Source organism: Antechinus flavipes, chromosome 3, assembly GCF_016432865.1.
Source record: "Antechinus flavipes isolate AdamAnt ecotype Samford, QLD, Australia chromosome 3, AdamAnt_v2, whole genome shotgun sequence".
In the NCBI taxonomy this organism is placed as follows: domain Eukaryota; kingdom Metazoa; phylum Chordata; class Mammalia; order Dasyuromorphia; family Dasyuridae; genus Antechinus; species Antechinus flavipes.
This window is the reverse complement of record NC_067400.1, coordinates 416,701,289-416,716,722: the sequence shown is the minus strand read 5'-3', so window position 1 is coordinate 416,716,722 and position 15,434 is coordinate 416,701,289. Positions and strand designations below refer to the sequence as shown.

At 45.7% G+C, this 15,434-nt stretch overlaps 1 protein-coding gene and 1 long non-coding RNA gene across 3 annotated transcripts; both read left to right on the top strand.

Annotated features, from left to right (window-relative positions):
* The first annotated feature begins 1,518 nt into the window (after window positions 1–1,518).
* SP9 (Sp9 transcription factor) lies at window positions 1,519–9,334 on the top strand. 2 transcript variants are annotated; one of them, XM_051991082.1, is made up of 2 exons: window positions 1,519–2,045; window positions 7,810–9,334. In XM_051991082.1, the coding sequence occupies exon 2, from the start codon at window positions 7,843–7,845 to the stop codon at window positions 9,241–9,243; it is 1,401 nt and encodes a 466-aa protein (XP_051847042.1). In that variant the 5' UTR covers window positions 1,519–2,045; window positions 7,810–7,842; the 3' UTR covers window positions 9,244–9,334. The 2 variants fall into 2 exon arrangements, with proteins under 2 accessions (XP_051847042.1, XP_051847041.1); XM_051991081.1 differs by lacking the exon at window positions 1,519–2,045 and adding an exon at window positions 5,949–6,618.
* A 29-nt stretch (window positions 9,335–9,363) lies between these two features.
* LOC127557796 (uncharacterized) lies at window positions 9,364–13,817 on the top strand. Its single transcript, XR_007952628.1, has 2 exons — window positions 9,364–9,930; window positions 13,187–13,817. It is a non-coding gene; the product is annotated as an uncharacterized LOC127557796 (long non-coding RNA).
* Window positions 13,818–15,434: the final 1,617 nt, after the last annotated feature.

The following is a 15,434-nucleotide window of genomic DNA, read 5'->3' as shown; positions in this document are numbered from 1 at the left end:
TTCTAAAAGGAACTATTAGCAAGGAAAGTGAGAAGGAAAAAGGCAAAAAGGCTTGGGATCTCCCACACCTACTACACAACCGAAGCCTGCGGGTTTTGGCGTGTTAAGTTTTCTAAATAAATCGCTTTTGTTGTTCAAGAAAAATAAATAGTCTCCAGGCCAGGTTGGCCTCCGGAGTAGTTCAGTGGATGTAAAGGGTTTGGAGGTCTCTTACTCCTCCCCTCTATTCTGCCCCCCCTCCTTATTCCCCCTTCTTTTTTTTTTCTTCTTGGCCGCATAAATCATTCACATTGTTTAAGGTACATTGATCAATCTAATGGCTTGTAATAGGCTCCTAATTGCCACTAGCAAAGTACTGCAAGCTTGCATTTGAACGTGAAATGGTTCATGATCTGAGCAGAAATTCACCTTAAGCTCGAGATCCAATAATTATAAGGAGCACAATGAGAGGCACCCCTTCTCTTTTCCCTTCCCAGTCCTCGCACCCGTTCGGGAAGGGGGGAGGGGAGGAGACAGGAGGGAGGTGACTAGTGGGGTAGCTTGCGGTGGGGAGATTCACAGTATTTTTCCCCTCTCTTCCAAATCAGTAATTCATTAATGAGCAAAACCTGTGCTAAGATTTATTGGTCATTGTGGACCGAAAAGCACTTGGCCATGTCAATCACCTTGTTACCATATAGACTCATGACTATATCTGTATCAAGTTCGAATTTCCTTAATCATAAACCCACACATTTACCATCAAATCTTGCCAAGGGTTTTGATTATTAAAAAAAAAAAAAAAAAAAAGGCAGGGCAGTCTCTGGAGTAACGCGCAGGGGGAGAAATCAAAGGTTAAGAGAAAAAAAAAAAAGTCTGTCTTTTTCCCCTTAGGTTTGGAGTAGGGGCCAACATACTTCCTTTCACGATTAACTTCAATGGCTCTTCCAAGGACCCAGAGGAAGAGGGAGGGGGGAAGAAGAGAAGTTACGAAAGCCTCCATTTATGATGCCTTCGGGATGTTAGCTTACACGTGAAGAAAGCGGAAAACTAACAAGCAGGGGCTCTCGCTTGGAAATGCTCGCTAATTGCTAAAGTCATCAGAGCTTTCTTTCACAATCTCGCACGATTTCTATGAAAAGGAAGCTTCAGTCTCTCTAAAGATAGTTCCAGTGGAGTTTAATTATGCAACTCCCTACTTGAAAATGTATCCACTTTAGTAGAGGGGGCCTAAAAATGAATTCTCCCATTGATTTGAGTTTCAAACCTGCTTCGGTCTATACCTGTTATAACTCTTTTATACCTTACTAGAACATGTTAGTGGAGATTGTAATAAAAGAGGGTAAAATTCTCAGCAAAACGCTCCCCATAGTTTCCTCCTAATGCAGTAAACAAATCTATGATGCTTGTTGAATAATCTTCCAATAATTGCAGTAATTAAAATCATCATACAGTCTACAGTCACCTTCCTTCCTTTGACACACCAGAGTCTTTCCCTTAATTGTTCATGTGTTTTTGGCTCAGATCAACAGAACCAGGAAGGCTTAAAACATACGGATAGTCCAAATACATTTCGAGGTGGAAAATTAGTTATGTAGGCAAACCTTTGGAAAGGACTTAATAGACTAAGGCTTTTCAATTCCTTTAGCAGCCTCCTCCTCTTCACAGATGTAGGGAAACCTGCATCTCCCTGTTACTTTTAAATAGTGGTGGCACCTTCAAGACCGAGGAAAGATTAAATTCCATTCGTCAATTGATCCTCCCCGTTCCTTTCATTAGCAGCGGTGGGGGCAGCAAGAGGACGTTATGTAACAAATATGAACTAAAAGCCCCTTGGAAATTGTGGGAGAGTTCCATAATTTTTTCAATTAATTTCTTTGATTCATTTGATCGCAGTGCTAACTCCCCCCCTCTCTTTTTATTAGTACTAGTATTGTTATTAACTATAAAGAGTCTCTTTTAATCAAAAGCGTGACTACATCTTTGCCCGCAAATGAAACATTCTACTGGGGAGGGAGGAGGAGTTGGAAGAAGAGGAGAATTCTCTGGACTCAACAGGCACCAAGGTCTGTATTTTAACATCTCCTTGCTCCCTTTTCCACAACCGGTCTTTGATAAATATAGAAGGAAAGTCCTTTCTTAATTAAAGTTATTTCATTTATCTCCCCAACTCCTACATCTTGTTGACCCGAAAATCATTGTTGGAGCATAGGGAATGTAAATGAAAAGCAAAACTGGAAGAAGGACTGAGAAAGGGAGCCACGGTAGCTTAAAAAAATATGGCAGGGTGCGATGAGTTGTCAGAAAGGTGCTTTTTGCAGGTCTCCCCCGCACACCCATTCCATGTGGCAGAAGATCTGACTGCAGCTGAACTGGAAAAGGTCTGTACCTTCCTCCTCCCTCTTTCCTTCCTTGATCCTCTTACTCCCCCCCCCCCCCATCCCCACCCAATTCTGTCCCATTCTATTTCATCCCATCACATCCCTGTAACATCCGTGGGTAAAGTCTGCGCCTTTCTGAGGTTTCTAGGAAATTGTGCTGCCACCTTACATTTAACCAGCTATTATATCGATTTATTTAGAATCTATTTGGCGCTTCTCTCTCAGAACCTTGCTTCCTAGAACGCAAGGGAGAATCATTTCATCCGTGGCGCACGAACCCCGGATCCTTCCAATCAGCTCTAATGAAGGAATTGTTCCTCAGCCTTTCCTTCTAAACACAGCAACTTTAGCACTGGCTCAGATCAAAGCTCAATGGAAAGGCAAGAGATGGGGGAAACAATTTTTGTTCAAAGGAAGTGAACTGCTCCCTTTAATTACCCCATTCTCCTTTATTAGGATTCTTATTGAGTTGTTGGGTGTTTCTTTTTAACAAATAAAAAAAAAAAAAAGTATATTTCACGATAGTGTATTTACAATGTAAATATATTCCAAGGAGAAAACGTCACGGATCAATTGTAAAGGACCCGGATACATAATTTTAAAAAATCAGTTTCAGTGTATATGAGGTTCTCACCCCACTTTCGCTTCTTAGTCAGATTTGTTTATGCAGAATCGACATTTAATAGTGCTAATTGCACTCCAGTTAAATTGCCCTGATTGCAGAAAGGGAAGCAATTTTCGTGCTCTCTGTCTGGGTTTGGAAGAAATTGTTTTATATTCACCTCTTTATAAAGAAGTGGAGATAAGGCACCGAGCCTTTGCACAAATTGCACTTATGGGCTGACTGGCAGCATTCAGGCGCTATAATAGAGCATTATTTGGCCGTTTTGAATAATGTAAAGCGTTTGCTGAAAGCTATTCTCCTGAAAATTGCTTTAACTTTTAAAAGGGTGATGATTCACTCCAAACCAGGCCTTTGTTACATTGTCATTATTTCCCCAAATGTTTTAACAGTCAGCTCAACACTTTAGCATAACACATTGATCTTTGTTTAAAAACTAGATTTTTAGAGTATGAAAAAATCTGTCAGAGGAAAAGGGGAAAAAAAAGCTGGACCTCCCCCTAAAGATTTCCTACTAAACCCTCCACACTCCCACTCCGCTTAAATGGTACCAGTATATGGAACATGGAGAGCTGTCTTTTTTCGGTTAGGAGATTTCTAACTTTTATTGTGATCAGGACGTGGGTATCTCTAGAAATAACTATGTGCCCATATAGATAGATGCTGACAGCTGGAAATACGTTTGAAAACATGAAACGGGAAAGGGGGGAGGGGGAGGAGAAAAGGGAAGGAAAGGAACGAAGAGAGCCAAGAGTATGAGGTGCTGGCGTGAACTGTTTTAAATGGTTGACTTTAAAATGTCACCGGCGCTAAGTGGCTTTTTGGATCGTCATATTTATTACTTTGTCAGGTTTCCTTAAGGAGAGAGGAGGGGGGGAAGTGGGTGGATGGGGGGGGGAACCTTCGCCATTTCTCCTCCCTGGGCTGCTCCGGGGTGGGTCTGAAACGCCTCGCTGCCACTTAACAATCACCTCTATTAGTAAATCAACGCGGAGCCTCTAAATAAACAGAAGTGCCAGTCCTCCCTCTATGGGAAAGAGTCACCTGTTGGGGAATGACTCCCCGGTGCCCCTGCCGGGCTCTCTGACTTGTCCAGGCTTCTGGGCTCCCTCCACCCCCACCCCCGAGGGAGCTCTTCAAACGCCTCAACCCGATTATCACCACAGCTCCCTTGGGTAAGCAGGCTACTGTCAAAGCTCTCTCTCTCTCTCTCTCTCTCTCTCTCTCTCTCTCTCTCTCTCTCTCTCTCTCTCTCTCTCTCTCTCCTCTCTCTCTCTCCCTCTCTCCCCCTCCCTCCCTCTCTCTCTCCCCCTCCCTCTCTCTCCCTCTCCCTTTCTCTTCTTCCCTTCTTTCTCCTTCCCTCCCCCCTCGCTCTGTCTCTCTGTCTTTCTGTCTCTGTCTCTCTGTCTTTCTGTCTCTGTCTCTTTTTTCCCCCTTCCCATTTAGGAGGGCGTTTTGAAATTGAATATGATTTTCCTTTATCCTTTCTTACCCTTAAAAACCACTCCTTGCCAAAGTAGTTTATTGAATATTAAGAGACCTTCAGGGATATTCTTGCCCACTGGCTAAGAGATTGGATAAATCTCAAGGCAAAGCATAATATTATGATGGTCGCACTTATAACTAAGGAATTCAGCAACGGCAAAAGAACACTGGGGGCACGAATTTTCTCCCTCTCTGTCTCTTCCTTCCTGTTCTTCTCTCCCCCCCCCACCCCCCATACATTTTTTGTACCTCAGGTTTTGGGTTTGGTGGTTGGAAACTTGAAGGTGACTTAGATTGAAGAGTTGGGAGAGAAAGAATGAAATTTAAACTAGTTCCCTGTGTGACTTGAATGCATGTATTCACATATCTAGTTCAAAAATCGTGGGCAGCTGCTGCCCTGAAGAACAAGAAAGGGAGCGACACCAAAAGGATGAAACATAATGATATCAGCATTTGTAAATGTCCCCAAAGAAGCAACTATATCCAACTCCAATTCCTAAATGTGCAAATCTATCCACCCGCCCACTACTGGGGTGACAGTAATGTGGGGACATGAGAAGCTTCTGAAAATTACAAAGAATAGAAACTAGTTTGCAATGCACCTAGAACCCACAACTTGAACTTTTATCTCTTTCAGTAAACGCATAGAGCAGGTAAAGTGTCTGAGGTTGGCCGGGGAGAGCAGAGTACAAAGTGCAGACAGGTCACAGCCAAGGGTCGGGGAAGAGGAGGCTAGCAGCGGCGCCCATACGCTGCTGCGGTGTGAGATGAGAGCAAGCAGCCTCTCCGCCATCACTTAGAAGGCTTCAAATGTTGGGATGGAGAGTTGTGGCAAGAAAACCAGACGCCAGCCTGCACTCAAACGCGGAAATCCTAACCCGCTGAAACATTCAAACAAGTAAACAACAAAAACTTTACTCCAGACAAAATGGAGAAGAATAGGAGGGGAGGGAGAGGGAAGAAAACAATTTTCACATAGATTTTGGAAGTCGTTTTCATAAATAGAAATAAATGACGACAAAGTATCTTTAGAGATACTTTCTCATATCTCCTTCTCTCCCATCTCTCCAAAATGAAACCTGGAGAATAATCAGTACCTCCTACTGTCTGATCAAATTTGATAACTGTTTGGTATATAAAGTGCTGAAACTTTCCCAAAGCCTTGGTGTAGCTTTTTTATAGGGTGGTATTTTTAAGTCGAAGTGGGTCTTGGGAACTAAGATAACGGCCTGATAGACTAAAGTGTCAATTAGGGAGACATTTTAAGCTTTTGGGTAAATAATGCTGAGGGTCCCCCTTGAGTTAGGATATAGGATATTTTCATTGGACGTCTGTGGAGAGGACTGAAGACTCTTATAAGATTCTGTCTTTTCTGTTCTGATTCGCTGTCTAGTACATCTCCTTCCAAGATAACTGAGAGTACAGAATTAGATATAGGAGTAATAACAAGTGATTTGATAAATACATGCATATATAGCAATATAGACTGCATATAAAGTGAGTGGGTAGGGGAGAGAGAGATGTGAAGTAATTAAATGATCATATAGATTGATAAAAGTCAGGAAATGAAAATTGAACTGACATTTTCTTATTTTCCTTCTCTTCTTCTGCCCTGGTTGGTGCCTCCTCTCCCCCCCCCCTTTTGCGTCCCCCTCCCATTTCCCCACAAGTGATGAGTGAAGTCACATGTAACTTTGCATTTCTTGGGTTTTATTGTTTTGTGAACAATCTTAGCGTTATTTAAACCTAGGTTGTTGTTGTGTGTGTTTTTAAAATTTTAATTGCAGTATAATTTCTTCAGTCCAAAGCACTGCGTCCCCCCCCCCCCCTGCCTTTGACTGGCACGCGCCCGGAGCCCTGGTTCTGGCACCTCCGAGTGTCTGATTGGCTACGGGGCAGCTCCTGTCTGCTCTCTCTGCGCCCTCATTGGGTGAGAGTCCTAGCCAGCGGTACTTCAAAGCAGGCGCTCCCCACACTTAGGCTGAGTTTTGCCCACAGGAGCCAGGAGTATACTTAGTGTAAGCGGTGTAAAGCGGGGAGAGAAGGAGGGAATTGAGGAAACTCTCCTCCTCTCCGCCGCGACTGGCAGAGCCCCCCATACGGCCCCAGAACTCAGCCAAGGGACGTGCTATGGCTACGTCTATACTTGGGGTAAGTCCGAGGCGCAAATATGTTTTGCACATTTTGAGTGGCTTTATTTTTTTTTGTTATGGCTTCTCGGGGAAGGTTTTCGCTTGAGAAACTGTTGCTGCTATAAAGCAGTTTCTGGTTCTTTAAAGACTCTTGCTGCATTTTCAGAGCAGATTCCGTTCAAGTTTGGGGAGCTCTGGAAACGCCTTTGCAATAAAACAATTTGTGTGCAAGCTCCCTTTGATTTGGTTTTAAAGAAAAGAGGGGGGAGGTTTCGTTCTTTCTCGTGCCTTATTCTCCCCTCCCCCTCGTTCCCTTCCCCCACTTTGGGCAATGTTGCAATTATGCTTCTGTAGGATTTCCAGAAAGAGCTTTATTTGTATTGAAGTCTGTTTAGTCGCGTAAACAAGTGTTTACGTTTGTGCTTTTATCCCGGTTTACCCAATCTCTCCGTGACTTTGGAATCCGTCGTCGTATGTTGTTTCACCTCGGATTATTGTTGCATTCAGAATCGGGTTGTTTTTTGGTTTTTGTTTGTTTGTTTTTGTTTTTGTTTTTTTTGTAAATGGGAAAAATAAACACTTTAAAATAGAGATCAAAATTCTAGGAAAATTTGGGAGGAAATAGCTAATTCAGGGATTAGCATTCGATTTGGTCTCTGTGCCGCTGTTTATCATACGGTTTCCCATCCCTCCTATTTATTATTGCTATGTTTACCTTCTTCCTCTGTCCCTGAAAGGCGATTTGGGTAGATTCTATAAAAAGGGGTCTGGTTCTGCACACGACAGTCTAAAAAGTGAAGCAAACCCGCGTCCCGTTTTTGGGTAGGAGTTGCTGCTGCGAGTGTCGCTGGATATATGATGCATCTTTTATTTGTTAACCTTCCTAAAGAAGAGCAACTTTTTGGATCTCAGAGAGCATTCGTTTTGATTCACTCGGCCCTAGCATGGTGCGCTGGCTGCCCTCTGTGTGTGCAAAGGGGGTGTGCGGAAGCCAAGTGGAGTGTTATGGGAGGGGGGTGGGAGGAGGTGTGAAAAGGGGGGGCCGCTCCCCCTCTTTGACTGTCTAGTACGGGGGTGATGAGGCTGCTCACGGGTGCACTTTTGTGTCTTTCCCCCCACCTCCTCCCGCCCTCTCCCTTCCCCCACCTTCTCCTCCTCCCCTTCTCCTCCCTCTATCCCGCTCTATACTCCCCTACCCCACCCCATCTAGGAAGAGCCAAGATTTGGAACGACCCCCTTGGCCATGCTGGCCGCGACCTGCAACAAGATCGGCAACACCAGCCCCCTGACGACGCTGCCGGAGTCCAGCGCCTTCGCCAAGGGGGGTTTCCACCCCTGGAAGCGCTCCACTTCCAGCTGTAACCTAGGTTCCAGCCTCTCGGGCTTCGCGGTGGCCACCAGCAGCCGAGGCTCCAGCGGACTGGCTGGCGGCTCGGGTGCCGCCAACAGCGCTTTCTGCTTGGCTTCCACTTCGCCCACGTCGTCCGCCTTCAGCAGCGACTACGGAGGCCTCTTTTCTAACTCGGCGGCGGCGGCGGCAGCAGCGGCCGGAGTGTCCCCCCAGGAAGCCGGAGGCCAGTCGGCCTTCATTTCCAAGGTGCACACTTCGGCGGCTGACAGCTTGTACCCACGCGTGGGCATGGCGCACCCCTACGAGTCCTGGTATAAGTCCGGCTTCCACTCCACTCTGGCGGCCGGCGAGGTGACCAACGGGGCGGCCTCCTCGTGGTGGGACGTGCACACCAACCCGGGCTCGTGGCTGGAGGTGCAGAACCCGGCGGGGGGGCTCCAGAGCTCGCTGCACTCGGGCGCCCCCCAGGCCTCGCTGCACTCGCAGCTGGGCACTTACAACCCCGACTTCAGTTCCCTCACGCACTCGGCCTTCAGCTCCACCGGCCTCGGCTCCTCGGCTGCCGCCGCCTCGCACCTGCTGTCTACCAGCCAGCACCTGCTGACCCAGGAGGGCTTCAAGCCGGTGCTGCCTTCCTACACGGACTCCAGCGCCGCCGTGGCGGCCGCCGCCAGCGCCATGATCACAGGCGCCGCGGCCGCCGCCGCCGGGGGGAGCTCGGCGCGCTCTGCCCGTCGTTACTCGGGCCGGGCCACCTGCGATTGCCCCAACTGCCAGGAGGCGGAGCGGCTGGGGCCCGCCGGAGCGAGCCTGCGACGGAAGGGCTTGCACAGCTGCCACATCCCCGGCTGCGGCAAGGTGTACGGCAAGACGTCGCACCTGAAGGCGCACCTGCGCTGGCACACGGGCGAGCGGCCCTTCGTCTGCAACTGGCTCTTCTGCGGCAAGAGGTTCACGCGCTCGGACGAGCTGCAGCGGCACCTGCGGACTCACACGGGCGAGAAGCGCTTCGCCTGCCCAGTGTGCAACAAGCGGTTCATGCGCAGCGATCACCTGAGCAAACACATTAAAACACACAACGGGGGCGGCGGGGGCAAAAAGGGCAGCGACAGTGACACGGACGCGAGCAACCTGGAGACGCCCCGCTCTGAGTCCCCGGACCTCATCCTTCACGACTCCGGGGTGAGCGCGGCCCGGGCGGCGGCGGCGGCAGCTGCAGCGGCGGCGGCGGCGGCTGCGGCAGCCGCTTCTGCGGGAGGCAAGGAATCCACTTCGGGGCCCAACGACTCTTAGAGGTGGTGAGATTGAGGCGAGCGAGCGAGCAAGAGAGACAGACACGGAGCAAGCGAGAGCGAAAGCGAACGGGAGCGAGAGATGCAGAGAGCAGAAGCGAGCACGAGAGAGGTTCACTCTCATCTCCCCCTAGTCCTCCTCTGCTCCCCGCCCTTGGAGGAGAAGGAGCCGGTGGTGAGCTCCAGCGCCCGAGTTTGGAGCGGGTGTGACTCTCCCCGCTCTAGGCGAATCTCTCCCCTCTTGACTGCAGCGGAGACTTGAACGCCACGCTTGGTCCAGGGACAACTAATAACAATCCCCGACAAATTCAAAAGAGGTTTTTTGTTTTTGTTTTTTGGGTTTGTTTGTTTGTTTGTTTGTTTTTAGACACAGAAAAACACATACACACGCACACACGCACACACACACACACACACCGCTATACAAACTTCTTGAGTGAAGAGCAATACACAAACTCTCCCTCCTCTAACTCAGCCCAGCCTCCCCCCTTAACCCACCTCTTCCCCATCTCAAAAATCCCACCACCACCACCCAGCAGAGACTGTCAGAACATTTGAAAACAAATGGGACCTATAAAAACAGACCCTTTGTGTGGATTATATGATATATAAAATACTCCAAGTCCTGCTTGATGATATCTATTTACAATGAGACTTTTTAAAAAGGAAGCATCAAAAAAGGCTTAAGGTGAGAAATTAAACTGGAAGTCTAAAGACAATTTCTCTGTATTTCATAACATCTGTATAAATAGGGTTCAAAAGATTGTGTTCTCTTTTATTTTCTTGTAAATGTTTATTCAAATAGGTTTTTTTTTGTGAATTCCTGAAATTCAGGGAGGTTTTTTTTTTAATTTTCTGATGCACTTTGTGGAAGTCAGTATATATGTAAAGATATTTAAAATGTTGAGTTATCATTTCACTCACAAACACGTAAGTTAAGGTCATCTAAAGAAATTAAATGCGTTTATCTGTATGAAGAAAATATTGGCATCATAATATTTTCCTTTTGCTATTATTAAAGGACTCTGAACAATACATTTCCTTTTCCCGGTTTCTACTCCCTCCCACTCCTCAAATAACCCTTTTATGGGCAGACTTTTTTTTTCTTCTCCCAGAGAAAAATTCATCAATGATAATTGTAGTCAATGTAGGTCATATTTGGCTCATTAAAAAAATATAGTACATAGAAATGTCTCAAAAGGCAAAATAGTTTATTTCAACAGCTAAATTAAATTTGTTTTTCAAAGATATTAGCTGCACTTCTTAATATGAGTTCTTTTAAAAGGCAATATTTTAAAATTCCTGGAAGCTTGATAAAAGAGAGGGAAGTTTGTATTTTTAAATATGAAAACGCATCCATTTAAAGGGAATACTCCTAGGTGATAGTAAAACTGTGAGGGGTTTTTGTTTGTTTTTTTAAGCGAGTGGGGAAAAAATAATACAAAAATGTCTTTAGCCTCCCAAGCCTGCGTAGGTTTCGAGGTGATCTCAGGGGGATAAATCGCTAGTCATACTCCGGAAAAGACATTTCATGCCTAAATGAAAATCTTGTTAAATGTTATTAATTTTGACTTAGAGCACACAGCAGCCCCCTGTGCCTTGTATTCCCTTATTAGGGATTCATGTCTTATCAAATATCTAATTAATCTCCTAGACATCATTTGTTCTGGCCAACTTTATCTCAGCTGGTCCACGGGGAAAACTCGGAATATTCTCCGTGACAAAGCTCCCTTGAAGATCTTTTTAATTGTCTAAATTAACTGCACCAAATTTGCATGTCAAACGGTAAAGGGCAACCTGAGATAAAGTGTAAACGTTTTAAAAGCCCCCAAACTAAGCACTTGATTTGATAACTAGGCTTTTTAATGTTATGGAAGACAACTGCTCCTTCCCTTTTCAAAGACAGTTGATCTATGCAAATAGTGAATTGGAAATGCTTATGTCCCCATGCAGTCAAATGGCCCTCGCAGGTTATTTGAATATCAGTGGCTCTGCTATTGAAAAGGTTCAAGGATGCTCTCTGACTTCTTTGTGATTACTCAGCGCAGCGTCTTATTCTGAAGAAAAAAAACTCAGGAATAATTAAAGGCTGGGATAAGGCCTGGGAACACATTTGGGACAGGAATCTCATTTAGACAGTCTCTTTCAAAATAAGGCACAGTTAAATTGACCAGAAGGCAATTATTGAAATGAAAATTATTTTCACTCCCTTTGTCTTCTGACCACCAACTTAACAGCCACAGTTTAAAAGAGAGAAGGGGAAAGAAGCAAAAGAAAATGGTTAAATGAGATAATTTCTCAATTCAAAAAATGTTAATTTAGAAAATAAAATCCGTGTTCAAAGAATAAAAATATTTCTAAGTGCCCCCTACACAATAGCAAACGCAAGCTAAGCCAGCCCCACGGAAATTCTATTTTATTACTGCCGGTCATATGAACTCGAATGAGGATTTTGAATCTTAAAAAAAAAAAAAATCTCCCATAATGCGTTGTTAATTTTAAACAAAACATCCTCCCTCAAAATACCGTTTGGAAAGGACAGCCAAATATCAGACTCTTAAGGATGATAAGTAGTAGTGTAGGTCGCCAGGCAGGCAGGACAGAAAGGGATCTATCCTGCCAGCAACATTTTTTTAGGGGTATTCAGTACAGCTTTGGTGTCATTTAGCAACATGATACCATTGTGCCCCCTCCTCTCTCCTCTCCCCTCCCCACGCCTTCCTTGCTTGCCTTTTCCACTGCTTTCCTACACCGTACTACTTTTCTTGGATTTTTCCTTGTCTCTCTTTGCTATTTTCTCTGCCACCTCGAGCTGTTATCAGTTTCCCTTGCGTGTTTTCTCTCCGGTTTCCTACCCAGAGTAGGCGGGTGGGTACCTGGAAAAACTGGTGGAAGATGTATGTATGGTATTTGGGAGATTGGCGTGAGAAATGGGGGTAGGGGGGATCATGATAGGGGAGTAGAGCTTGGCGAGGGTGATACTGTCGCGCCCTGGTAAAATAAACAAGTGAGGTCGCTGGGGCTGCCGGGCTGGGATCTCCCCTCTTAGCTGGTTGTTAATGTTGTTGGGTTTTCAGAGGAATGCGATACTCCCCGGGTGTTGGGCAGAAGTCAGCTTTGTTTCCCATGTATAATAAAAACAGATCAAAGGACCTGACCATCCAGGTCCAGTTTCTCTCCGGCTAAGGCTACACTTCTCAGCTCAGTGATCAAGGACCTTTCTGCGTTGTTTTTGCCCCTGCAGGTCAAAAAACGTCCATCATCTGTAGACTCCCCAGAAACAGAGATGGGGAAACGGCTGAGGGGCCGCAGAGCCGGTTCCTTCAGCGAGGAAAATAGCGAGCGTATAACCTGAAAAGAAAAGAGAGAAGGGGGGTGGGGGTAGGGGCGGCGTAACACATTCCCTTCCTTCTTCGTAAAAAGAAAAGAAAAAACAAAGAAAAAGGCATCCCTCCAAGTCAACACCTCTCCCAATAAAACCCAAATTCCGAACCCCCAAGACATTGTGGGCAACAAACAGTAGATAAATCCTGAAGAGTCAACGGGTTTGGGTTTGGAAAATTTTTTACCCAAGTGATCGGTAAATGGTTGTGTGAATTAGAAGTTTTAGAGGAAGGTGTGGGGATGTTTGGAGAAAAGGAAACAAAAGCGACCATACAAAAACTCGTTAATTTTCCTCTCGAAACTGTTATTAAACAGCAGCATTTCCATAGGGAGCCTGCTAAGTGGAGAACCTGCCGGAATCCGGGGCTCTCCCCCTGGTTGCTTTGGGAGGATGGGCCTTGGCGTCCCCCAGGGTGAGAGGGGACCTAGGACAAAGCTTGAGAGTATTGCGGTGTCCTTTTTGGTTCAGGGACTTTAGTTCAGCGAGGTTAGTTTAGAAGAAGACGCTATTGGCCCCACGTTTTGAAAATTTAATTTCGCTTTATTCGGTGTCATTTCAGATGCTCTCTGTTTTGCGAGTTTCACCTTCAGTACCAGGAGCTCGGCTAAGTTTTCGCTCATCCCTGCCACCACCCAGCCCCAATCCAAACAGGTTTGGAGCAAGGCTTCGGGGGTTGAGGGCCCAGCTCCGGAGTTGACTTCTCCAGCCCCGCCAGAGCTCGCTGTCTAAGTTTCTGATCCACTAGGAGTTTATTTTATTTTATTTTATTTTTTGCCGTTGTCATTGTTCTTTTCCCCTCTGTGGCTTCCTACCTGATGAGTGGGAGGTGGGGGTGGGGATGAGAGTATTGAGAATTACGGTATTTTCTTTAAAAAATTACTATTTTGAGATCAGATTCGTGCACCTGAATGCATGTGTGGACTTTTCGTTAAATCGTTAAAAGTCATGTAAAAATGATTTTCTTCTATTCAGATGAAAACTTTATTTATTTTAACTCTAATCTTATTTGCATCTATTATCTGTATTCACCAAGGCTCTCTTCCACTACAAAAATGCAGATGAAGTAAATCTTACATAAATCCCGCCCATTTGTGTAATTGGTATACTAAGTGTTTATTTTAAGTGAGAATAATTTAGCTACAAATTTTCTTAAGGAATAACATTCTTAACACATTAAAAAAACTGAAAACTCTGATTTGCTTTTATGTTTGACAGTCGTTCTTGATTCCTTTGAGAGGATGCTTGTAATTGTGGCTCTCTGGTGCCATCTAGAGGTCTAGGAGAGGAAGGGCAGCACTTCCCCCTTGTCCGGGCTTGAAACAAGGCAAGAAAGGGAATGGGCTCTATTTAGTATCCAGGCGTTAGAGAGCTAGGGCAGAGAAACCGAGGTTTGGTATTCTTGAGGGAAAGGAGATGAGGAAAGATAATAAAGAAGAGTTACTTTGAACGAACTGTGTTACTGCTCTGGGTCCGGAAAATGGGATTGTTCCTGAAACGTACCAACTCAAAATCAAAGTAAAACGAAAAATTAACTCGAGCTTGATCCCAGATTTGGAATTGCTGCCATTTAATATTCTTAAAAAACGTGACTTCGGTGCCCTAGAACTCTTGGTTCTAGCACGCTGGGCCCGATTTGGCAAGCTTCGTGAACTGCCGCATTCTGACCACGCACAGGGGCGACCAAAAGTCAGTGTCCCTTCTTCCCCTCAAAGTCCTTGGGGCTGGAAGGAATTTCTGGGTGGTTTGGGAAACCTGTCCTTTGTCGGGGGAAGCCGGCCAAAAGTTCCCCGGACGAAATGGGAAACCGAATTGATCAAACCATCAAGGGGAAAAACCCCAAGCCCAATACCTGGACTTAAAAAATTTAAGTGATCCCCGGAAGAAATATTATGGAGAGAGAAGGCAGAAAAGGGGAAGAAGGGATAGTTGTTTTACACCCGTCATCTCTTCACCCTTATCCAGGACAGTTTCGCCCCGTGGTTTGCAAACCAACCATCCCTTCCTCTGCTTGAGCCTGGTGATCCAGACTGCTGGGAATGATTGGGAGGTTGCAATTTTTGGGTGTGTGTGTGCATGGAAAATGGAGGGAGAGACAGAGGGAGAGGAAGGGGGAAGTGAGAAGTCCCTAAGCCCATCGCCCACAGATCCTCCCAGGGGATCAAAGCTCTCTTGCAGCGCAAACAGACCCCTTTTCGCCCCCACCTTTTTCCTTTTAAATCAAATTCTAAAATCGGATAGCAGTCGGGGGCGGTTTGATAATTTTCTCTCCACTGTGTGGATTGTTCTCTCCTCCAGTACCCTTTTCTTTCCCGACAGCCCCCTCCCCCACCCGCCTTATTTTATTTTTATTTTAAAAGCAGCAACCTACATGCCCACCCCAAGTGCGCTCCTGCGGCGGAGCTGTTGGCAGCTCAGCGGCGAGCAGGACTCTGCAGCCTCAGAGCGTCAGCTCCAAGAAACGAATCTCCCACGAACTCGCAATGAGTAAAATGTAGCGTGTTTCCGGGGGAACACGTTAGCCACCTTTGCAGTGGGTAATTCGGCTGGATTTGTATTTGCTGTTTTAATACAAACCCCACTGCACTGCCTATTTCAAAGATGTGCTAATTACTACTTGGGTACCAGGGCGCAAAGTCCTTGTCCATTTCCCAGTACAAAGTAGGTTGCTAGAAAATTTGAAATTGCCTTTCAGCCTAAAGCTGCCTTACCTGAATGTCATAATTACAGTAATTATGTACATCCAAATTACATGCTAATTAAATTAGAATCAAATCGTTCTAAATCGAAATCAAATGAGGTAGTGAAGA

Excerpts from the sequence above, each read along its gene's own strand:
- SP9 (XM_051991081.1), top strand. The coding sequence starts at position 6,598 with ATGGCTACGTCTATACTTGGG. Across the intron at positions 6,619-7,809 it reads TGGCTACGTCTATACTTGGG|GAAGAGCCAAGATTTGGAAC; the intron begins GTAAGTCCGAGG and ends CACCCCATCTAG.